The sequence below is a fragment of the Triplophysa dalaica genome, chromosome 17 (assembly GCF_015846415.1).
Source record: "Triplophysa dalaica isolate WHDGS20190420 chromosome 17, ASM1584641v1, whole genome shotgun sequence".
NCBI lineage: Eukaryota > Metazoa > Chordata > Actinopteri > Cypriniformes > Nemacheilidae > Triplophysa > Triplophysa dalaica.
Genome location: NC_079558.1, coordinates 16,457,874 through 16,483,345, shown reverse-complemented (window position 1 = coordinate 16,483,345; position 25,472 = coordinate 16,457,874). Strand labels below are relative to the sequence as shown.

Below are 25,472 nucleotides of genomic sequence, written 5' to 3'. Positions count from 1 at the left end.
ATCAGGGAGAACAGAAATAGATTTCAGTGCTGTCTCCCCAAACTGACGTCGCTAAAGTGCACAGGCGGACCCAAAAGCCCCAGCGCAAAGACACCTGCGGGAGATTTAGCTGGGGATGGGTTGCCCTCTAAAGGGTTTTTTCCGGAGAGACAGCTGAGGGGTCAGTAAAGTTTTGGCAGGCGATAAAGAACTCAGTCTCACCCGGATGCAGTGCGACACTAGGAATATACAGAGCATTGACATATACTGTAAATCCTCATAATCCCATTATGTGGGCCCGTTGCTCTCGGCCTGGCCGTGTTTGATGTGTCAGTCAGACATCCTGAAGGTATGCGGAGCCAGACCTTCACAGTTGAGAATGTACACAAACTGCACTTAAGAGAATTGCACAAGTCTTGTCTTTCTAAGCCCTGCCCTTTTATACCTAATATATGTTGTATCGCTGACTGTATTTTAATTAAATATTTCTTAAAAAAGATATGAAGACAAATGCTATGAACTCTTTGATGTAAGTTTTATAAGCAAATGTGGCATCATTTATTGAAAATAAAACAATTTAATACGCCATGTTCAATTTATGTTATTCCATAGTTTTTATGATTTTAAGATTATCATAAATTGTAAAAGATTGTCAATTAAGATCGTGTAAATGATTATAAACTTTTGAATTGATAGTGAAACTGATCTGAAAATGATCAGAGTGTAATATTCTGTTTCAGAAATTTACACATTTTTATTTTTTTATTTTTAAGATTTCAAAGTGAAACATTATTTACTGTACGCACTACATCATTTGTGTCTAAAATGTTTAATTTATTTTTTTCATGATGTTTTTTTTCTTCATAAAAAGAAAGCCAGTTATGTTGGTAAGTTTCTGTACTTTACAAATAAAAACAATTTGGGTATCTTGCCGTCTGCATCTATCCACCTAGTTACCTAATTCCCCATTGCTCTTCACATCCACCTGAGGGGGGATCTGTTCACTTTTCCATAAGAATTCCCTTTGCATAACAGGAAAGTCATTTACCTAATTAGATATAATTCTTGAAACTAATTAGGATCATCTGTTTCCTCATTAAGGCTCCAAATGGGTATCTTTTAATCTGAGAGGATTAAGTCGTGGGTGAAGTATTTTTGCCCATTCACAGTGGTGTGACAGATGTTGCATCGGCTAGCAAACCCCCGAGCCAGCCTCAGTGACATCACAGACAGACAGATGACATCACAGCGAGACTACACGTGTCCTCCAGAACGCTCTCTCTCAGCCAGATGGTCCAGACAGCTTGCTCGACACAGGACTACATGTCTCTACAATTTAAACTCAAGGCTTGAATACATTCATGAATATTTCCTCTGCTGACATTCACCAAACTGAATTTCAACACTAAATACAATATAATTGTATAATGCATTTACTCAGCAAACCATTTTGAAAGGAAGATTGAGGAAAACCGTCATTCTTCATTTGAAGAAATGTTAAACTTGTCATCTGGAATGAGAATAATAATCGTGGTCTCAGTTATCACTGTAAACAGAGGCATTTTTTGAATTTGAATACAAAAAAGGGTATTGTGTAAACATTGTTTTTATAACGAAAACAACCCATTTGTTGAGTAATAAAAAAATTGTCCCTCTCACATTACCTGCATTCACTTTAATTCACTGGCATTTTCTAAAAAGGTCTCCACCTCTTCATTTACTTTATAAATAAGCATAATTACCACAACACAATAATTACTCCTTGCCATGTAAATCCTGGATAATACAAACCAGTAATAAATTGAAACAAGGTCTTCTTTTTAGAATGAGGTGTTTGTGATTTGTCAAGATGTTGCCTATTTATAAAACATGGGGGTTGTTGGAAGAAACGGCCCCCGGCGCTCAAATCCATTTTGAGAATGGATGCATATCTCTAGATTGATCCAGTACTCAGCTCGCTACCGTTTTGCTGTGCTAGTAAAGTTTATTGAGCTCACAGCTTGCCCACAATTCCCTGCACACTAGACCCTCTGGCAAAGAAGGACACATGTTTTTTTAAGTTTCAGAGGGTTTCAACAATCATAAAATGTTGTTTGTTTTTTATTCTGAACCTTTATGCATTTAGCGAATGCTCCAATGAGACTTTAAGGTATGACATTGGCAAGGTATGACTTTTTTGTAACAGAGAGGTATAAATATTTTGAACTTCAAACTAAAGAAAAAAAAAAAATTATTCATTTTGTCTGGTGGTTGAAATGTTTAGCGTAGCGTTTAATAGGCCTATTATATGGTATATAATATATAATGGTATATAAATAATATGAACAAAAATGATAATCATTACAGTTTTCTTTTTGCCCCCATTTTTCGTGAGCTGAACTCAAAGATCTAACACCTTTTGCATGTACACAAGCCTATTCCTGTCAAATATTGTTCACAAATCTGTCTAAATGTGTGTTAGTGAGCACTTAGTGAATCCATCCACCTCACAGGTGTGGCATATCAAGATGCTGATCAGACATCATGATTATTGCACAGGAGTGCCTTAGGCTAGCCACAATAAAAGGCCACTCTAAAATGTGCAGTTTTAACACACACCACAATACCACAGATGTCGCAAGTTTTGAGGCAGCGTGCAAATGGCATGCAGTGTGCAGGAACGTCCACCAGAGCTGTTGCCTGTGGATTGAATGTTCATTTCTCTACCATAAATCATCTCCAAAATCGTTTCACAGAATTTGGCAGTAGATCCAACTGGCTTCACAATTGCAGACAACGTGTAACCACACTAGCCCTCTACATCCAGCATCTTCACCTCCAAAATCATCTGAGACCAGCCACCTGGACAGCTGCTGCAACAATCGATTTGCATAACCAAAGAATTTCTGCACAAACAGTCAGAACCCTTCTCAGTGAAGCTCATCTGCATACTCATTGTCCTCATCCGGGTGTCCTGTAACCGACTTAAGTGGGCAAATGCTCACAAACGATGGCGTCTGGCACTTTGGAGAGGCGTTCTCTTCGCGGATGAATCCCGGTTTTCACTGTACGGGGCAGATGGCAGACAGAGTGTATGGCGTCATGATCTTGATAATGCACAGCCCCATGTTGCAAAGATCTGTACACAATTCCTAGAAGCTTCTTGCATGGCCAGCATACTCACCGGACGTGTCACCCATTGAGCATGTTTGGGTTGCTCTGGATCGGCGTATACGACAGCATGTTCCAGTTCCTGCCAATATCCAACAACTTCGAACAGCCATTAAAAATGGAGTGCACCAACATTTCACAGGCCACAATCAACAAGCTGATCACCTCTATGCAAAGAAGATGCGTCACATTGCGTGAGGCAAATGATGGTCACACGAGATACTGACTGGTTTTCAGCCCCCCCCGGACCCTCCGAATACAGTAAAACTCATTATATGCACATTTCAGAGTGGCCTTTTATTGTGGCTAGCCTAAGGCACACCTGTGCAATAATCATGATGTCTAATCAGCATCTTGGTATTTGTCAAAATAGTTTCATCCTTGTGCAGGGATACGTATGAAAAGGTTATTCTAAAGATAACAACGACACATACAATAATAAAACGAATGGTGGACAGAAAGCAATTTTGTTTAAAACTGCAATATTAAGATTAGTTCATTTTGAGATCCTCTGAGATCTTATTTTGTGTTTTGCAGAAGAGAGAAAGTGATACAGATTTTAATTGACATATGGGTAGATGTTCACATATTTTTTTATTATTGGTTGAAATACCACTCTAATAGAGATTTTAAATCAAAACACGTATGCTTAAAAGGATGGACTGTTTATTCTGTCGACTAAATGTATGTTACACACTCTAAGGTAAACAACTGTTGGACAATTTACTGCAGACTTTGCACAATATTTTATCAAGGTCATATCGTACAATCCAGCAAGCAACAATAGTAAAGGAAAGTAAAAATGACACAGTCTACAGCCTGAGTAATAGTATATTAGCTTTTATCCTTTGTTTTAAAGTCCCAGTGAAAAAAAAAATTCAATCAGTATTTTTTAATGAAATTTTGCATTGTTTTATCGTAAATAGTTCATCAATGTGGGTCACTCTCTTCTTAAAAATCCCTCATAATCTTAAATTAAAATCTGAAAATGCACTTCCGCTGTGTATTGTGACTATCCAGTTTAGATTAGGTATGTTAGGCAGCTATTGCGGAGCAACGTTTGACTCCTCCCCTGTAACTGTCAAAATGAGTAAAAAGCGTTTTTTACAATTTACCAGATTGTCTGACCACCTTACTCACTTTCTTCCAAGCAAGATCCTTTTTATTCCCGTTTCAATAAAAGTAAGATGTATCGTACAGCTCCAGGTATCCGCATAAAGCAACGATGATTTTGTCCTCCATTGTTGTTTTCGGGTTGTAATCACGTCACTACCAGAGCACGCTCCTGATTGGTTAACGCGGCACAAATTTTCTCATTAAAAATTCCGGAAATCCGTCATAATACGGAAGTAAAAACGATCGCATCTTCCGGTTCACGGGACTTTAAAATAAGTAGGCAGGTATTGTGTCCTACATGATTGGTTTGAGGCAGAGAAGTGTCTCCACATGCAACACATGCACTTTAGTTGACTTTCTCTCCTTTGTGTGTCTTCTAATGTCAGTACCTTATGTCAGGCACTCCACCGCAAAAAACAGAAGCTCTTGCTGACAATCTCACAGCTTTTCCTTAAAATGCTGTGACCATCCAGTTGGTGTGTGTGTGTGTGTGTGTAAGATTACCCGTAATGACTCACACTGCCTCTGGAACTACAGTGAATGTTGTCAACACAAGCAATTGCAGGGGGGTGATTGCAAAATGGAAGAGAAGAAATTCTTCTTGTTCGGCAAAGGAATTAAGAGGGAGTGGACGACATCATCTAGCTCATCTCCCCTGAGAACATTCCGCTGGAGACTGAACATGTTTTCTGGGGTGTCTTCTGCACCTCGGCTCTTTGATGATCTCTCAGCGCGCTCATTATGAGATTCCCATAAGTGCATTTGTTCAATTTCACTGGGATTACAACAGCTGGTACTAAAGCTACGAGCTAGTGCCGCCTGCACATTCTCACCTGTCAACCCATCAGATTCTACTATAGACAGAAGTGCAGACTGAGCAGAGACAATCGTTCCATATGCATTCTTGATTCCATATGGCATTTTCAATTTATTTTGCTGAACACTTTAGATAAATAAACACAAGCTCTTATTTAGTTGTTTACTAATCTTTTGAAGTGATTTTAATTTCCTCTAAACTGAAAAGGAAGAAGTTTACCAAAAACGTGAATAAAGCTGGTAATTTTCCCTGTCTCTGCCATATGGAAAAAAAAGATTAAAATTGTTTAGTATTAAACATGCTTTGATTTGTTTCATTTAACTGGAAAGTTAGTTTGGGTACAAATTGGTTAAGATTAGATTTGATAGATCTTGTTATTGCCTTTGATAGAATGAGAACCACTTTTATTGGTTATCATGTGTGACCCTGGACGACACATTTTTTCGAAATAGAGATTTTTACATTATCTGAGAGCTGAAGAAATAATCTTTCTATTGATATATAGTTGGTTAGGATAGGACAATATCTGGCGGAACAACAACTGTTTAAAATGCTGGAATCTGAGCGTGCGCCTTTGAAGTTGTTATTCATATCCGTAATTTTTACCCGTACCCTGTATTTTTGGCGATTCCAACAAAATGTTTTGTTGTCAAGGGTCACATTTATTAAATAAACCACAATGACTGTAACGTTCAGTTTAACGTTACCACTCTATGTAAGTCTTACTGTTTTTTCATTTCTGCAGCTGGTCCCAGACTACCACTCATTTATTTCAATAAAAGCTTTTTTTTCTGCCTGTCAATTAGTCGCCACTGAGAGGGCGTGATGGCCAATTTGCTTCTCAGGGTGAGACACATTAGCTGGGCACATGGCATTGAAATAGTTCCTGCAACCAGCAAAGCTATTTCTCGAATTACTCACTCATTATAGAGCATCTGAGGTCTCACCCATTAAAGTGAACTTCTCTGAGAGGAGCGATGTATATTTCACTTGAATTTCTGAATAGTTCTTCATCCCATATTTCCGAATAGAATTATGTGGCAGATGGAAAATCGAGAGCACTGATAAAGCCAAACAGATTGCAGTTTTCATGAATATTTTAGGGCTATCATCTATACACAATTTGCTTCAACATGTCTGATGCATTCCTGAACAGCCGGTAACCTGGGAGCTAGTTAACCCTGACTAAACTTCACAGCCCATATCTCAACCACTGTCTGGTCATGGCATGTCTGACCACTGCATTGCTCACCTGGCAAGAATCTCCTTGAGAACTATTCAATCACTTAGAACTTCAGCATGACTTAAATTGAGGACAGGATTTTGTCATTTCAAGGTTTTGACTTTGGCCTTCATGACGACAGCTAGTAGTTTTCTCTCATTCGGTGTGATCAGTGAGCGAGTTTTGTCCACGGATGAGTAAAGGTTTTATGATAAGGTAGTCATGTATCAATACAATAACACAAATTTACGACACGTGTTTTCTGTGTTGCAGATATCCGTGGTCTTCAAAGCTTTCTGGACCAGACATCCCGGCAGGGTTTAGATGTATCCCTTCAGCGTGTGGACAGGAACATCAGCGGTGTGTTTTCCAGTTTGTTCACCTCCATGCGCACAGAGGAGCTCAACCGTTACAGAGACACGCTCAGAAGGGCGATCCTGCTGCTCAGCCCGCGTGGAGCCCAAGTCTTCATCAACCAGGTGTGTACTGGCTCATCTTTTTTCTACACATTAATGACTGATAACTTTAAGGGACACGTCAGCATATGGCCATAAAAAAACCTGTCAATCATGTTGCGCCCCTTTATGACACCTCTACAAATGACCTGACAATCTCTCCCAGCTTCACTGTCAAAGCAACTGAAGTTTTTTCTTCTACTGATCTGAGGTCAGGCATGTCGGTTAACATCCCACGTTGATCCTAAAGAGCGTTGTGTGACCTATTCCCCTCTGCTGTATCGGAATCAGAGCCGCCTACGCTCGCAGGATGCCTGTTGCTGCGGAGGCGGGAGCGTGGTGTTGTCATGCATACGGATGTACCAGCAGATGATGGTCAGCTGTCAGCAATATCTGCGGCTAATGGGAATCCAACAGACGTCTAATACAAGCGATTACATTAGTGGTTGATGCTCTGTCCTTTTGACAGTGAAGATGACGAAAATGCGATTAAGTGAAAATTCAGACAGTCAGCTATTTTTAGATAGATAGATCTAAAGCTGGCTAAATGGTTTGAAGTAGCACCATTGAAAATTCCACCACAGGTGTAACAGGCAGTCTTTGCTGGCACTACTTTTAGCTTCCAGTGTGTTTTCATCTGTGTTCTCCATACGAGTCAGCTGTCATGTTGTCCCGTCAGCCGTGACAGGTTGCCGCTTCCCAGCACCCGGCACACAGATGCCACTTGAGGTCATTCCTAAAGAGATGTTTTGGCCCTTCTGCTAATAACTTACTACTGTAGTTTAGCTTATGACGGCAGCTTCATCTCAAGTCAAATAACTCAACAGCTCAAAGATCACCGAGATCACCGACCCACTGAGAAAGCTTATTATAACAGTTCACTTCAGGATTTCAGTAAGATATACTGGTCATAGTTCTTTCAAAATGGATGCTTTTTTCGTTGTTTTCAAGGCCAATAAAAGACAGTAAGCCTGGTAGTGTCGATTCGAAACAATGATAGTGGGAATATAATGCTGAAAATGTGTTGTTTGGTAAAGGTCACTCAACACAGCATGTAATGAGTGATAAAGGATTTCATCTTGCATTGTGTTTTAGAGAAAAATGTGGGTGAAATTAAATGCACTACCCCTAAGAGCAACACGATGTAGTTCTTAACATATCACATATTGAGTAATAGCTGGATGAAGTACTCCATGTGTATTACTCTTTTTTTTTGCTGAATTATTTGTGACATTAAAATTATGCTCCTCTGCCTGTTAAGCTTTTTGCCACGCAATGCATTTTGAGATTGCCAAAACCCCAAGGGATACATGTAACAACAAGTGGTCCAAAAGAAGTAATATCGTCAAAACAAAAATCTGCACCAGCTGTATACATTTTGGTTTACATCTACATATTTCTGACAGGGGTATACATTTGAATTTTTGTTTATGGAACAGCGTTTGCATCTGTGGTGTGCCTACAACGCCTAAAAATACAGTTTTTGTTGGTAACTCACTGGAGTTGGAAACGAGATTTCGCATTCCTAGCAACCAATCGCTGTCCCTAATTTTAGGCTTAGAAACACGATTGGTTTGATGAGAACTTTACTCCATGAAACAACCTGTAAATTGTGTTCTGTTGTTCTGCCTTGTGTTGCTTCCATCCAGAGTTTTTTGCACACTTGTTTTGTGGTGCTCTGTCATTTCCTGTAGTATTATTTCTTAAAGGATAAAACAGGTTGATGAAATGGCTCAAATGACTGGTGGTGCACACAGGAGGTATAATTTGTGGCACAGAGTTTTTGAAGAGCCTGTGCTGTCCTTAAGAGAGTTGTTAACCAGGTAGAGGAGCGTCGAGCCATGGACGGATGCTCCTCATGGTTGCCTGGACACAATACTGAAGAAACCTTGACATTGTTGACATCTCTTTCTTTTTATTTCAGTCTGTCAGTTTAACATTGTCCCAAAACTCCTTCATACCTTCTTTTAACTTTTGGGTCTTATATTGACATGGCAATTCCACAATATGTTCCAGCAAGCACAGTAAATACATTTATACGAGACAGTGGACAGAGCTGGGGCAAATTTTGAGTCTAAAAGCATTTTATTCGGTACTTATATTTTTAATAAAAACAATGAATAGATTACTTAGCTTAGAAACATGTTACTGTCAATCATGCATGAGGATTGAGTTCTCACTATTTTATGTAAACATGATATTTTACGTCAATATTTTACGTTAGTACACATTTTAGTAAATTAAATAAAAAACCTAGTCTATGCTGAGAACATGTGGTTACATCATTTTGTTGGGTAAGTACACTGTAAGTGTTCATGATAATTTACTCACCCCCATGTCAACCAAGATGTTTATGTGTTTGTTTCTTTACTCGAAAAGAATTGAAGGTTTTTTATGAAAACATTCCAGGATTTTTCTCCATATAGTGGACTTCAATGGACTCCAAATGGTCGAAGATCAAAATGACAGTTTCAGCGCAGCTTCAGAGGACTTTAAACGGTACCAGACGATGAATTAAGGTCTTATCTATCGAAACAATCGGTCATTTTCTAAAAAAAACCGGTTATGCTCGCCTTGTTCTGTTCTGCGATGTATGTTCATGACTTCACGCAATACGTCATTACGTTGGAAAGATCATGCTTGACATTGGCGGAAGTACCAAGTCAGTGTTTACAAATGTGGAGAAAGAGGGCCGTTCAAAAGTATTTGTGTGCGTATCCTTGATGTTGTAATATTAACAAAGCGTGACCTTTTCAACGTGATGACGAATTATGTGAAGTCATGAACACACATCGCAGAACAGAGCAAGGCGGGCATTTGTGTTTATTAAGCATATACATTTTTATTTTTTTAGAAAATGACAGATTGTTTCGCTTGATTGTTTCATCGCCTGCCGTCGTTTAAAGCCCTTTGAAGCTGCACTGAAACTGTCACTTTGACGGTTCCAATAACGTCCACTATACGGTGAAAATCCTGGAATGTTTTCATCAAAAACATTAATTTCTTTTCGACTAAAGAAACAAACATCTTGGATGACATGGGGGTGATTAAATTGTCATGAAAATGTATTTTGAAAGTGAACTACTCCTTCAACCCCAGCCCGCACTTCAGCAAATACACAAATCTAGTTTGATTTATAATCTACATTCCAGTACATCTTACATAAATACTGGTCATTTGTAATCTTCAAGATACTCTTTGAGTTTGATGACACTGAAGAGCATTACAAAAGAACAAACTAAAATCACAAATGGTAAGTGTGTTGTGTGCTGTAAACAATGTGTAAGATTCAAAGTGGAAATTGGATAGTATCTTGTACTGTTTCTTTCTCTGAAATCTGTTCCCAGATTTCCCACAATAGGACATTGTAGTAGAGTAGGCGGGGCGAGACCGTGGTTCGAGTCCGGTGAGTAATTGTGAATGAGCGCCAGCTGTGCGCACACCGGCCTCGAATCACGTAGGAGATGGGAGCATATAAAAGGAACGAGCGACCCGAACTTATGTTATGTTTGTATTTATATTATGTTTTGTTCGCCGGCGGTCGTCCGTGAGGGGCTGCCGGCTGTTATATTACTTTATTAAATGTTTAAATGTTTGCCGGTTTCCGCCTCCTTCCTTCCTTTTATGGAGAATTGTTACAGACATATATGCACAAATTTAGCCTCTTGTCTAGTCTTCTGCTATACAAGCATCAGATTTTTTGTGCCCTGTATTAACATGAATTCCTCTCGCTATCACATTTTTCCACATCAGAACCTTGTAGATTAAATAAACAGACAGATGTTGAGATACCTTTGAAGTTCGGGAAAATACACCTGCTGTCTTTTTTAAACTCACTCATCAGTTTTGGATGTCGCATCAGCATTTTAAAAGGATATTTCATCTCGTTGTCTCCAAAGGCTTTCCTTTTTTAGCAGATGAAACTTTTTGGTTGTTTTCATAGTTTGAGGCATCTAATAACCTTTTATTGAAATATTAATAGTTTCTGCTGTCTGAACTCAAATCGAGATCTGAACGTTTAGAAAGTTGCTGAATTTATGTTTTTTTCACGAGCTGAGGAAGATGTTAGGACACATGGTAATGATGCAGCTGTGTATGAACGCGTCTTTCTCGCTGACTGCCCTTCACAAACATGATGTTTCTTTTTAACATCAAGGTTGAAGTAGCAGGAAAATTCATAGATTTCTGAACTGCAATGTTCAGAGGACTGTAAGACTTATAAGAGCTGAACAAATACTGTACAATACTGTATGTCCAAATCATAACATGACTTCTCAGTGTTAGGACACATCAAATACCACAGATTCTGTTTATCAGTTTTGGCACGTATTCCACACACATCACAGGCCTTATCAACAAAACATGGTATCGGAGAATTTCTTATTCTTAAGACCACTTACAGTTCTTCACTTAATACTGTCTTCGGTCTGAGATACGTTTTAATAAGCACTAGCACTCCACAAGACTCGACATCGTTGGAATTTTAGTAATAGAAATATAAGTACCATGGGCTCTTACTGCTAGTTATATGCAATTTTACCACACATATAAACCAAACCAAACTCAGAAGACTTCCAGAGTTGGATGAATTTTGTGTGAAATGATCATTACTTAGTAGCTACAGTGTGAGATTGCTGATGGTGTATATAACGTATATTAAGCTCTGAAATAACTTTGTATTATACTGGCCTATATGCTGTATATTTTAATTTTATGTCCATTCATTTTTGGAATAACTTTCTTATTGTTATTTACAATATATGCATGCATGACCTCCTACATTTGCCAAGATGTGCAGTACACCACCAGAAAACATTTATTGCATTAAAAACATTGCAAAGAACTGTAAAAGTACTTTTGGAGAATGTACTTGACATCAGTTAACACATGTTTGCCCACACATTTACATTTAAGAATTTGGCAGACGCTTTCATCCAAAGCGACTTACTTTGCATTATCCTATACATTTATACATAGGTCTGTGCAATCCCCTGGGATCGAACCCACAACCTTACGTTGGTAACTTAGTGCTCTTACCACTGATCTTCAGGAAAGCTATTCAATTGAATTATTTGAAATTCTTGAACTTATGATTGTAAAATTATATTTTTAGGACAATAAACAACATTCAGAAGACCAGTTAAATATTGAGGTTATATGACAAGTTTTAAGTTTATCATAAGGTTTACTGTTTCACATACTATTTTAAACTATAGCATGCAGTATACAGTACATTCTATGAACTGTAAGTAGTACACATGAAAAAAATTGCTTTTGCTATTTCATACATTATTTAAATAAGTAGGGGGGACTTTTGTCCTCTGCCACCCAGTGACTGTGTTTGGCTATAACCCTTTAAGTTTTCTCCACAAGCACACCTTCGTGTGTAGGCTGCCTGAACTGTTGAAGGTGCACTATCAATCCTCATTTCTGTGGGATTTATTCTATTTTTCTGCTGTTCTTCGCACATGCTGCTTATAGAAGGAGGGGCCGTCCCACCGCTGCTGTCTCTCCAGGAGAGCGATTGAGTTGCATCAGTTATCAAGCATGATGGATGATACTCAGTGGGTAGGATGGTACTCTGGAGGGGTGTGATGCGGGAGAGAAAGACACTGTTCAGGTGCAGTTAGTTCCTATGTTTGACTTAACATCTGCTCTTGATTGCTTGAATGTGTCATGATTTTCACAAATAAGGGTAACGATGAATCTTATAGGACGAGTTATGTCAGAAATGCAAATGAGAACCATCCATCCATTCTCTGAATATAATTTTTCTCTATTTGGTGACAGGGGGCTTGGGGTATGGCCAGTCAATCTCAGGACATAAATATGAGCCGGATATTTATTTAATCCCTAGCCATGCCAAATTTGCTATCAAAATGCCAAAGTGTGGTGGTTGCATACGACATGGTCCACTCAAAAGATCACATTTGACAATGATATTCTGGTCTCTATAAAATACATTTTCTTCACCTATTTGAGTACAGGCCAAGTCTAAAAGTTGTGAGAGGGGTTTGTACAATTCGCTAACCTGAACTGTGAGCAATACAACTGATGCTTGCTTTAGTACTACCTAAGAAAACCAGCATCCGCAGGATTATTCCTCTCGACTTGTGACTCGATGCTCATTTGCCTCACTCAGTTGTTTTTAACTTTGCCGTGATCTACTTGAGTTAACTTGACATTTGTTAAGTGGTCAAACAATAGTGTTAAGCACACTTTCGGAAACCTTGCTGTGTTTACAAGATCAGAGAAGGTTGTGTTCTTTGTCATTTTATCTATTTAATGGCAGCGGCTATTTGTAGCAATATATGCCGTTTACACTAATTGCAAATAGTAGTAAATTCTGTTAATTCTGAGTGAAAATAGCTACATTTCTTAGCAATATGCTATTTACACGAACCGAAAATAGCTACATTTTCTTTGGATTAAGAAGAAATATTTGTTATAAGCTATTTACTTATAAATAGTGGCAGATAACGTTACTATTTGCACATCATTATCATTGTGCATTAAACATTATGCACCAATAACAGAGTGTAAATCATTATTTTTATAAAAATATAAAAAATGATAGCAACTTATTGAGATATTAAAGCCAAAGTATTTAGTTTTATCAAATTTATAAAAGAGAGATACAGCTGTACGATTATTTCTGGGAAAAGACGAGCTGCTGGAGGCAGGCAGGGCGGACGGAACTACTAACCCTAAATCGTTGCAATAATCCTTTCGTGTTTTTGACATTATGCCATTAGGCGCCGATTGCCAACAAAACACAGACTTGACTTACCGCGTGCAGTTCATGTCCTGAATTTTTTAGCACTGGAACCGCTCCATTGTATCAGTTTCAAACGATCTCCAAATCCAGCATTATATCCAGCGTTTATATAACATCCATCACTGAAATGCAGTGAACAAACAAACACACTCTCACTATCGCAAGCTTAACAAGCTGCAGCTACAGGCCCACAGCACAGCCAATCTTGAAGCAGCGCAGCCAATATTGATAAGACAGTCTTCCTATTGCTTGTCTGTTGGAGCGCGGGCGGGCTATTTCTTTCGCCTTGCCAGGGGAATGTTTTTACAGGAGAATTTCCCAATAAAAGGAACAGGACTTAAAAAACTTTCAGAAACAAGATGTTGTTCTTGGGGAGTGTCATTTTAACAAGTTGACCATGTTAAGCTTGAGAAGCCAGCATGTTTAACAGTGTAAAGAAGTCAGAGTGCATGAAATAACATGTTACCCGATCTTTAATAGTGGTCCTTGTTAAGGTTTCAATTGAGCTACAACTCAACCGACAGTCTGTGCAGTTTACCTTTTTTTTTTTTTACAATCATAAAGGTGTCAATGGAACACAGTAAAATTGAGCAATGAAGTGGTTTTCGAATGGAAAACTGCTCGAATGAATGAATGTTAAAAAACAGCTTTTAAAGTCTGGTGTGAATGAAATAAATCTGAAAGGTTATCAAGTCTGCTTTAAAAGAATAATTCAACAAGAACACCACTAACCTGATAAAATACAGTTACTACACTTTATCCAAAGTGACTTAAAGTATTTTTATAACAAATACGATCTCCCTGGAGCAATCTTGGGTTGTGGTCTTGTGGTTTGAAGCTCTTGTTACTGTACTTCTGCCCATATGTTCAAACACAATACCACACTCCTACTGTTATACCTACTGTACTGATATACAGTAGAAATAGTTCTCTGCACTTGATACCAAATTCCCGTGTCCATAAAAGTTCAATTTTATTTATTAAGCAAATTAATTGTCTCTAGATTGGTCTTGACATCATGATGCAATTCATCGCCTCCCAGACATCATTTGGTTGTTAAACTCCACAATTAACACCCTCTGTGGATCTGTATCGTTCACCACATGTGCTCTTCCCGTCTGATCAGAGATGCCCTGCTGCAGTAGCAAGGACTTATTTGATGAGAAACAAATCCTGGTGATTAACACCGGCATGAGAGGGATAAAACTGTTGGAGGTGTCCTGTCTTAAAAGTCCTCTAATCCAGGATTCTGGTTTTACAAGATGGACTGCGTTGTCATTCATACTGAGAGACGTCCCCTCGTTCTGGGTTTGAATGCTAATGAGGCTAGTACTAGCGCTACCTCAGAGAGTTTTAAAGCCTTGGTGCTGTAAAATTAGCATATGCACACTGACGTGAATGCTAAACATGTTAGAGATTTGCAGAATTATTTAACACTGCTAGTTTTAAAAAAAAGACGTGGTTAGGGTAGCCTAAGCAGGTCTGAGACAGACCTTGATTAAATGAGCAAACTGATCGTGAGCTCACGTTAGCTTTTGTTGTTGGGTTCTCCTAGCGCATTTGTATTCCAGGCACCTTGGGATAAATGTAAGATGGATGTTTGAGTGACAAATGGGATTGTTTGTCTTTTTAAGAGAACATGCCATTTATTTTGCATTTGGATATGCCACTGATCAAAGACATTTTTGCACTATTTGCTATCAGTCGCCTGCTTGACATGTCTAATCTTACTACTTGAAAAGTTGGACATACACTGTCTTAAAATAAGCATAAATGCATACTTATTCATCCCACATATGTTTAGTAGGTGTAGACCTTTGTCAAGTTATTTCATACCAGACTTAATAAACTTTTTTTTTAATTATCTACAAAATCATTCTCTGTAGTCATTTTTACAAGAATGATATGAAAAACCTAACTTCAGTCTTCTTTATTTTGAGTGGAATATTTTATCATTTTAAAGCCTAAGTTTGTTTAATTATCTCATGAATAGCATTTCACCCTCCAAATATCCGTAGATTCTTAAGTTTGATCACAAGTATAAATGACAGAAACAGCTGTACGATTATTTCCGAAGACATGACACGTGCGGGGGGTTGTGGTATGGGAGGGTGGGTGGAATTTAATCACGTGCGCACCCATTGCAATCAAAACACAGACATATAACTTAGTTTCACTTACCGCATGCAGTTCATGCCTAGCATCTTTTAGCACTGGGACTGCTCTATCTATCAGTTTCAACTGATCTCTAAATCCAGCGTTATATCCTCCGTATATATAACAAGCATCACTGAATTGACATGAACAATCAAATACACCACCACTTCTCTCACTATCGCAAGTGTAACAAGCTGCAGCTGCAGGCCCACTGCTCAGCCAATCTTTATGGTATGCAGGTCTTCCTATCTCTTAGGTTGACGCGTGGGTCGGCTATTTCTTCAAGATTTTTTTTACGAAACGGATATAAATTTGGCTCGGGCATCTTTTCCGGATGCCCCCTGGACGCCTTCCCGGGAAGGTGTTCCGGGCATATCCCACCGGGAGAAGACCCCGGGGAAGACCTAGGACATGCTGGAGGGACTATGTCTCCCGGCTGGCCTGGGAACGCCTCGGTGTCTCCCCGGAAGAGCTGGAGGAAGTGTCTAGGGAGAGGGAAGTCTGGGCATCCCTGCTTAGACTGCTGGCCCCGGATAAGCGGAAGAAAATGGATGGATAGATGGATGGATATAAATGTTCTTAAAAACTTTAAATAACCTATACGAACGAATACCTATACAAAACCTCGTTTTTTGACAAGTTGACCTTGTCAAGCATGAGAAGGCAGCACGTTAACATTGTTAATAAGTCAGAAGGCATGAAACACAGTTGCACTGACACTTTACAAGTGAAATAAGTTTTGAGACATTCTTTGGGACTCAGTCAAGATGCTATTTAATGTAAATATGGTAAAGGCAAATGACTAAGTTACATTCAAGCAAAATGATTTCATTATTTTCAGTTATCATTAGCATAAACTGTAAACATACAATAAATTGCAACCTCATAATGCACACACACATCTGGGAAAGAAAATTGATTCTTATTTCATTCCACTTAAAAACTGTATATTCAAACAGGTTCAGAACAATTGATTCATCTATTGTTTGGGACATTTTGAAACTATTTAAAACGTATTTGTTCCATTCATCACAGAGCTGCATTCTCAGCCCAAAATATGAGAAATGAGTTTTCAACAAACTTTTAAATGTTCAATAAAAAGCAATACGGCAGAACACCAGAGCAGCTGGCTCGTAGGTAAAGAAGATTCTGTCAGTAAAAGCCAAAATTCAAACTTTGAGTGCTGACAAAGGCAAACTCACGGGGCTTTTTGGAATCTTAAATCGGTGAGCACAGGTTTATCGTTAATGCACGAGGGGATTAAGGAAATAACTCTGTCTGCTTGTTTGTGGGCCGTGGGATCGAGCTATAAAATCCTCAATGCCCGGAAGCTGACGGCATAATTAACCTCATCTAAACACTCAAGGCTTTTTGGAGCAAGTTATTATTGCTTTTTAATAAAATATATGGGTAGATTTCATGGGGGGAATGCTTTAATAAGGACCATCAAATTTGAGTGCCATCTCATCATAGGTGGATAAACATCTCAGGGTGGAGTCAATAGAGTACACTGTTTTGAAAGACTTTACTCCCCAAATTTGCTTCTATTGTAAACCTATTTGTTCGTTTTATTGACTTGGTTCCACAGAAGCACAGCATAAAGAAACTCTATTTTCTCGAAGTCATCCTCCTTTATTTAAGATAGGGCCACCGGTGCTGTGACCGCTGCGTTGGCTGCCGTCCGCCCACCGACACCAAACATCCATCACTGACAGCCCCTCCTTCTCCCCAGGAGCAAATGAGCAGGGCTGGGGATAATTAACCGTGTCCAATATTGTTTTTCCAGCTGAATTTTAAGTACAGAGAAAAGTCTTTCCCTGTTCTGATTAAAAAATACCCTACACCATTAGTGTCTTTTGGGATGCTAATGGATTCCATTCAGACATTGATCACATGCACTGTGATGTCATTATTCAAAGAGTAGAGCCAGCGGAGTGAATCCAAAGAACTCGGTAAAGTAAGCAGTGCTAGTCAGAACAGTTTTTGCGTAGCATTATCGCACTGTTTTCTAGCTTCTTTTTAATGTTGTGTATATACGCATCTAAGTAAACCTACTGAAAACAACTTCATCTTGCTAAATGTCATCTCCTTAAGAGCAACCATTTATAACCATAAAGCAATTTATGATGCTAATTGAAAATTGCTGAAACAGAAAGGTGTCGTTGCCTCGACAGGAAGTTTGTGGATGAAGGAGACATTTAGAAAAGAGAAGAAAGTCATGGCTCACTGAGGTTGGTAAGAGGATTTCGGTTACTCCGTCACTACTAATACAAAGGGAAACTGCTCTTGTCATGAGCCATACAGACTCAAGACGCTGTTGCCAATGAATTAAAGTGAGCTCTTAAATGCTCTTTTAGTAAATATACACTCATGCCTTCGACCGCAAGATCTTCTGCGGTGGTGGAGCCGTTACGCTGTTCTGAGACCAGTGCTGCAGTTTCGTCTTCAATAACTTCGATTAGAAGCAGATTGGAAATAAAGTGGAACCTGAACTTGAGGTGGGTGTTGGGGGTTTCTGCGGTTGGGTGTTTGCTGAGTAGACAAACCTACTGCCATGTTAGAAAGAGCAGTGTCAGGCAAGGTGCCGATGATTTACTGTGCTGTCACCTCCACGCAGGGTATTTGCCGATTGAGGTGGCTCCGCTCTGGACCAGCAGCCCGTATGGCTCCCTCAGGTGGAGCTTCTAAGAGTCTGAGAAATAGGCAGAAGAAGATTTAAGATGCACTGCGTGAGACGGGAGATGCTTCTGGATGCTGAAATAATGGAAGTTAAAGGTGAAATGAAATTTGAAGGGTTTTTCCTAACTAAGAACCCAAATGAGTTATAAATGCATGACAGCATTTTAAAATATGTCAATGCAAAGCAGCCATAACAATTAAAAGCAGTGTCTGTTGTTTATTCATTAGAATACCTTTTATAGTCTAACCTTTTGTATAATGAAATGTTCTATGAACACAAAATCTTTGACATAACACTTGTCTTCATACTTTGAGGTGCGTGGTCGCATTTGTGATGTTGATGTGGTCTTAAAGCACTATAAGTTAGAGAGAGTACTGAGGCCAGAGGTCACAGTGGCTGTAACAGGGAATGTGTCTGGGTGGTGTGGTGTTTATCTAGTTAGCTGTCCACTCTTATCGGTCTGCGTTGGCCTCAGGGTCGTTCCCTGCCTATGTCTTCCCGTGACCTCATTATACATCTCCTCTCTTCCATTTTCCACCATATATTCCCAGAAAATTGTGGCTGCCAACAGATCATCTATCTCTGTCCGCCGCCTCATCTTCCTTCCCTCCCTGTCTTGCGAATTTCTCTCTCGCTCCCTATTTCAGACACACACACACACCCTTACATTTTTAGGTGCGTGCCACTCCTTGACTCATTCAGATTCAAAACCATAATCTGGCACTTACATCTGAACAGAATGACCTGCGCATGTCAAAATATTTATACACAAATATGACCTAATTTTAATGCATTCTGCATACGTCTCTATTGAAGGTTATCTTTTGAGACCAGTCTGTTGCATCACTGGCAGTCTAAAGGGATTCGGCATCAATAATTGACTTTGGTACACATCAAACTGCTGTTTCATAAATCTTTATACCAATGGACTGTGAAATGCTTCATTATGATTGGCTGACAAATGTTCTACGGATGTGCATTATTTTTCACTAAAACGCACACCTATGAAGTAGTTTCATTTCTGTCGACCGAATTACAGTTTAATATCAATACTTCAAGTTTAACTGAATGCTGTCCAACACTGAATAAACATCTGAAAACAACCAAAATAACAGGTCATTGAGAAGAAATAACTATGAATATTTATGGTCAACATCACATTTTCGACAACAATGCGTATACCACGACACAATCAGCGCGTTACAGATAACACTTAGAGAAAACGAAAATAAAGAAAAACAGCAGCTTTGTTTGTTTAATTATTGGCTTAAAGTCAAAATCACGTCTGTGGAAAAAATCATGTTTTTGCTCCAAATGCAAATTCTAAATGAAGCAAACGTATATCCGCGGTGCTGTCTGTCTTAATCTTACTTGCTCTCTGATAACTGCATACAGGCTCAAGCAACAGCTTGAGATGAGAGGTGTTAGAAATAGCGTCCTATTAGAAATTCGAGCATTCCAAGACCAATACCTTAAACAACCGAACGATGTGGTCACTGTGGTGTAAGCAGAATAATTGACAGTGGGCTATTGAATTATGAGAAAATAATGCACACCCTGAGGTTAAAATGCATCACCCCCATGGGATGTGCATTATGTTCTAAGAATTCAACGGCCCGTCGCAGTTAATTACTAAAATAAATATTTCATAGGACCTTATAAAAATCAACACAAGCAATGTTTCCTTGTGACTTATAAGTTCCGAATCACTGGTTCTAACAATGGGGGCAAACCATTGTGAAAATATTGATTTGACAGACGTATTGTTCAGCAGGGAAGGATTGTCCTCCATTTGCAGCACTGGTATTTAAAGAAAAAAGGTTGCTGTGGACAGTCTCTTAAAGAGATGGATTATCATAACATCCCCTAATATGAAGCGTTAGGTCACGTCACAGTAAAGTTGCACAAATAAATTGCCCTTTAAAAATAATCACTTAGAATACATTTACCAAAGTGAAAGCCTATTCTTTTAGTTCCCTTCAGAATGCTGGGTTATGTTCTTAAGGCTGGATTTTATATTAGCATCTTTGATATTTTCTCAAAGGATACAAAGCATTATGTGTTCCTAGCTCATATTTGCCTTCATTTGTATTCCTGATGTCCCACAGCTCCTTGACAGCAGAATTTTTATTTGTTTTTTAACAAAATACCAAATTAGTACTCGGTTCATAAAGCAAGGAGCATTATTATGGGTTGTTTTTGAACGCTGATCAATTAAGTAGTGTATTACAGGGCAATTCAATAAACTCCACGACTACACATATACACATAGAAAAATATGTATTTCCAGCGAAACATCCCTTTAAATGTTAAAGCTATGTTCTGCTTACAGTGATTAAAAAAAGCTGCATTTACTTTTGTATTTACGGCATTAGATTGGTCAGAGCATTAGATTATAAGACCTTTGATAATGAGTAATGCTCCAGCTGGGAAATTATTTAGAGATTTAATCAGTTCTGGTATGGATGGTAACGCAACTTTGGAAACACTATTTGCCTGTTAAACTTGTTTGTGTGTGTTGTAGTAGAATGTTATGATATTGAATGTTCATACTGTAGGTATAAATGAAAAAAAAAATTTGCCCTGTTGAATCTAAACCTTCAGTATGCATATCTTATTGGGTTCAATTGATGAAACAGTTATTTATAAAAAAAAATCATTTTGCTAGCAAGGAAATATACAAACATAATCTCTAACTTTAATTGAATATCCATGCTCTATTACTGCCCCCAGAAAAGATCATAATAGGGCCCAACAGTGACCCCTGTGGTACTCAGAGTCATGTGCTACACCAGAAACCTTCCAACCCAAGCCAAACTATAGAAAGTCAAACAGGCATGCTTGGAATCTTGCACCACACACCAGCTCAAGGTCACTTTATATGGAGACTGTGTTCTCTGTAGTTCAGCTATATTCTATTCCTGCTTGTCACTTCATCAGGATTTGTATATTCCAAGAAATAAACATGTCAGTCGTAATGGAAAGTGATGCCCTATACCGGCTGAACTGAACTGATTTCGTGTACAGCATGCAGTTTTGGGGGGTTGTTTTTGTTTATTTATGTTTCCTAGAACCAAGCATCAAGGAAGAAGAAATGACAAGGGGACCGCAGAAAAAGGTGATATGGTACATATAAAAAAGATGGAAAAAACTTTTCCGTATGCACACACACAGCACAGTTCAGATCTACACAGCAAAAATATGCAGATATTCACACACAAAGCCTGTATTACTCTATGAGTGGGCATATGTAACATACATATTTTAGCATGCGATTGTGCTTTCTCCACATGCACTCTCTATAAATGGAATACATGCATTCGGTGCAACATGTCAAGAAACACATTGCTGTATGTCTGACAAAAAGACCTAATTCAAATTTAAAATAAACATTGACAGGCTGTTATATGCCAGTGCGTCTTCACATATGAGCCAGTATTGTGGCATAATCTTTGTTATTTAATCACAAGCTCTGGTCCCACATCATTGTTAAAAGGGCTTTAACCCGCTGGCCTGGCTGTGTTTTGGCTCTGATGTGTTATTGTAAACTGTAAATACTACAGGATGTAGGTTTCCAGCAATGGTTTTTAAAAGCAGTTGAGTATCAGACAGCATCTCTCTTAGTCTGACATTGACAGTCCAGCAGTGCTTGTTCAGGGACAGTGGATGTCATTAACATAATGATAATTGGTCACATTAAAAGAAAGTGATCTTACTAGCAGAACACAATTTTGATGTCTCTTGTTTGTCGCCACCTTTTGGTTATAAATAAGAAGAGAATGAACAGTAATGACAAAATTATCAAGTTTATTTGTTAGCTCACTGAAAATATTATTTTCATTAAGAGGTGCTTTTTTTTAACTCGTACATCGCTTTTGATGATTCATTTTAAGACTATTACAGTTAAACTCCAAATATTTTTATGGTGTTATTATATATTTATGCTGAGTGTAAGTTATCCCTGCCTATCTGTTTTTTTACACATGCACAAAGATTAAAATGTCCCACATCTTCCTTATTATAAACTTTGTTATTTAATCAACTTTCATAGTTCAAATGTTTTATGTAAAATTTGCTTTACAGTAAGATAGGTAGAAAGTGTAGTATGCCTATATATGAAACATAGGACTTTATTTTAGTAGTTGCACTCTTAAAATTATAGGTTCTTCAAAAGGTTCTTTGATGCCATAGAAGAACCTTTTTAGTCTAAATGGTTCTATAAAGAACCCTTTAACATCCGAAGAACCTTTCTGTTTCACAAAAGGTTCTTTGTGACGAAAAAATGTTCTTCAAATTATGAAAAGGTAAGAAAGAGATGGTTCTTTAAAGAACCTTTGACTGAATGGTTCTTTGTGGAACCAAAATTAGTTCTTCTATGCCATCGCTGAGAAGAACCTTTTAAGCACCTTTATTTTTTAAGAGTTTTGATTGCTAAGAGTTTTGAGCATTGATTATAAAAAAAGTATAATATCAGACTCAAGACTGCCAGAGAGAAACAAAGAGAGTACAGTCTTAAAATAAGCCAAAAACATGCTCATGTGACATGTGAAAAAAACGAAGACTAGCTCAGGAGCAAGAAGCTTTAATGCCCTCTGTCGCAAATAAGACCAAGAAAATGTCATAAAGACAAGAGAAGGCCAAAGAGGAAGCATGTTGTAACTTTTTATGTCTCACCTACAGTATCACTGCAAGAACTTTAGACACTGCAGGTGATACTCAAACATTTCTTCTTAATGAAAGAGTTGTAACCAAAAATTAAGGGATTGAAATGAACTTAATAAGAGATGTGGTTATAACAAAATGTATAAAAAGGCAGAAGTCTGGCCCACAGGTGAGAAGGTAAGATAACATAACTTACTGTATATTTTACTGGTTAACATGTATATTAGAGACAGTCCAAATATTAGTTCCTTCATATATTCCTTTAAGAGGTTTATATGACCTTTAAGTCTCCCATAAATCACAACCTCATAATTGTCTAGTTGCCTCTTTTTTGCTAGCATAACAGTGTATTGGAAAACCAACGATGGACATATGGTGTGAACCCTCTGCGACACAGAGGGCAAAATGGCACGCTTGTCAGTGGTGCGTGTTGCCCATTGCGTTGACATCCACTTCATCTGTGTTACTGCTGAAAAATTGATGTTCTGTAGGCTGCGCAGCTGCCATGTCAGCAAGCTTTGGATGCTGGAAGAGTTGGACAGGAAGAGAGTCAAAGCGGTGAGCACCATACGTGGGCAGGCGTACAGCAGCAGGTTGGGTTTATAGAAGATGGCATCTGTTCCAGCAGAGATGAAAACGTAATGAGCCTGTCATGTTGACCTGAGGTCTTCTGAGCTGTTACTGTTCTTGTGCAACAGTCTGCAGTGTTGTATTTGTAACCAGGCTCAGTAGAACAAGACGATCAGTAAACACTAAGGTAATGGAACAGGTTAACGTTCAGATTGTGGTATGGCTTCTTAAAAAAACAACCTCCATTGGCACCACTCATCCATTTAGTTCTTCCCCCTCCTCGAGAAGAATGACACTGATCCGTTGCGCCTCTCCTCTTATTTAACATGAATCTCTCTGGCCCTGTGCGATTCTCACCGGCCTCCCGTAGAAAAGTGTGGCTGCACAAGGACTTTTACAGAACATCTCCATGATAAATCACCATTTATCTCTCCACACTGACCTGCCCTGTATGCACTGGCGTCTGGGGCCACCTTCACACAGAGAGAGGTGCTTTGCATCCCAGCTGTCATGAAGATGAGTTGTTAGACTGTCATAAATACTGCCGGTCATGGAAAGCTTACTGTTCTTAACGCTGACACGGGGAGAGCTCATGTGCTGTATATAGTCTACTCTCTCCTGTCGTGCACTTCAGGCTTGTGTTTTTCGAGAAGCATACAGGAAGCGATGGAGGACGGGTTATTTTTGCTCTCGCTCCTTTTTACTAAATATATCAGAATACATTGTTCCTGGTTTAACGGATCATTTTTCTACGCCTTCCAAATTTTCCATAATATACACGGGTTTCGCAATGGAATTTACATGGACATAAAATGTTCCAGAACCATGTTGTTAATGCATGTTTTTGTTGTGAGAACAATAATCGGCATTATTATATTCCAAACAAAAGTAGCATTTTATTATCACTTACTAAAGCAAAAATCTGTACATTTCTTCCAAAAGCCTTGGTTATGACCCTTCCAGTTGTTATTATTATAATAAGCTTGGGCTTATTAATGCTGCTTATTTGTATTCTTATCGTATCAATAGATTCAGGCAGAAAAGCAATCCACAATTATATAGCTGCTATAAAGCTTATGGTGCACATTAAGCATCTGTATGGAGATGTTTGGGACACGTCATGTGATAATGAAGGAACGATAACCGCCCTTTGAGTTTGAATAATGTGACAATGACTGCAATGAATCAAACTGAAGATTTTTTTATGTATTTGTACGTGCATTTCCTTCCCCATACTTCCATCACACAGCAAACGCTACAATGACCTTTATCTCCCAGTGTACATTACGCTTGTCTTTTTGTCGAAAAACAAGCGTACAAAACTGTTCAACATTCTCCAGTGTGCTAAAACTGTTATATTATGCAAAACAAGGCTCATTACACCGAATACTAGAATAGATAAGTTGTATAAACATGCATCTGATGTGACTGAAAATCAATGGCGGATACTAAACACTAGCCGTTTACACAACCTTCACACTGCATGGATTTTACATTACACCTCCAACCGCATGGACACGAGTAACACACACGCATCTTTGTTTCACACATACACTTGCATTTGTTCTGTCTGAGTTCACCTCACTGGATTCGTCTTTTCAGTATTTCACACATTAGCAATGACATCCTCCCAGCGTTCACCTTGTGACTGTTTTCTCTCTCTAGTAAATCACTGCTCAGGGGTGATGTTAAAATCCCACCGCTTTCTTTCTATTTTGATGTTGTTTGCTGTTTGTTACTGGCCACTGCAGAAGTCTTTATTATATGAGACACCATGGATGTGGAATACTAATGATACCAATCCATCAGTATTCGTGGTGCCTGATACTGAGACCATGAACACACACTGCAAAACTTCCTTGTTTCTCTCTCTATAAGGCTAGTCT

General features: G+C 38.6%; 1 protein-coding gene across 2 annotated transcripts in view; it reads left to right on the top strand.

The window, feature by feature from the left end:
• The window catches only part of grid1b (glutamate receptor, ionotropic, delta 1b), a 261,369-nt gene that overhangs the window by 165,089 nt on the left and 70,808 nt on the right, over positions 1-25,472 (top strand). For both annotated transcript variants that reach the window (XM_056771870.1, XM_056771869.1), the window contains exon 4: positions 6,558-6,763. In XM_056771870.1, the coding sequence (XP_056627848.1) occupies positions 6,558-6,763 (206 nt within the window). The remainder of the gene's footprint in view (positions 1-6,557; positions 6,764-25,472) is intronic.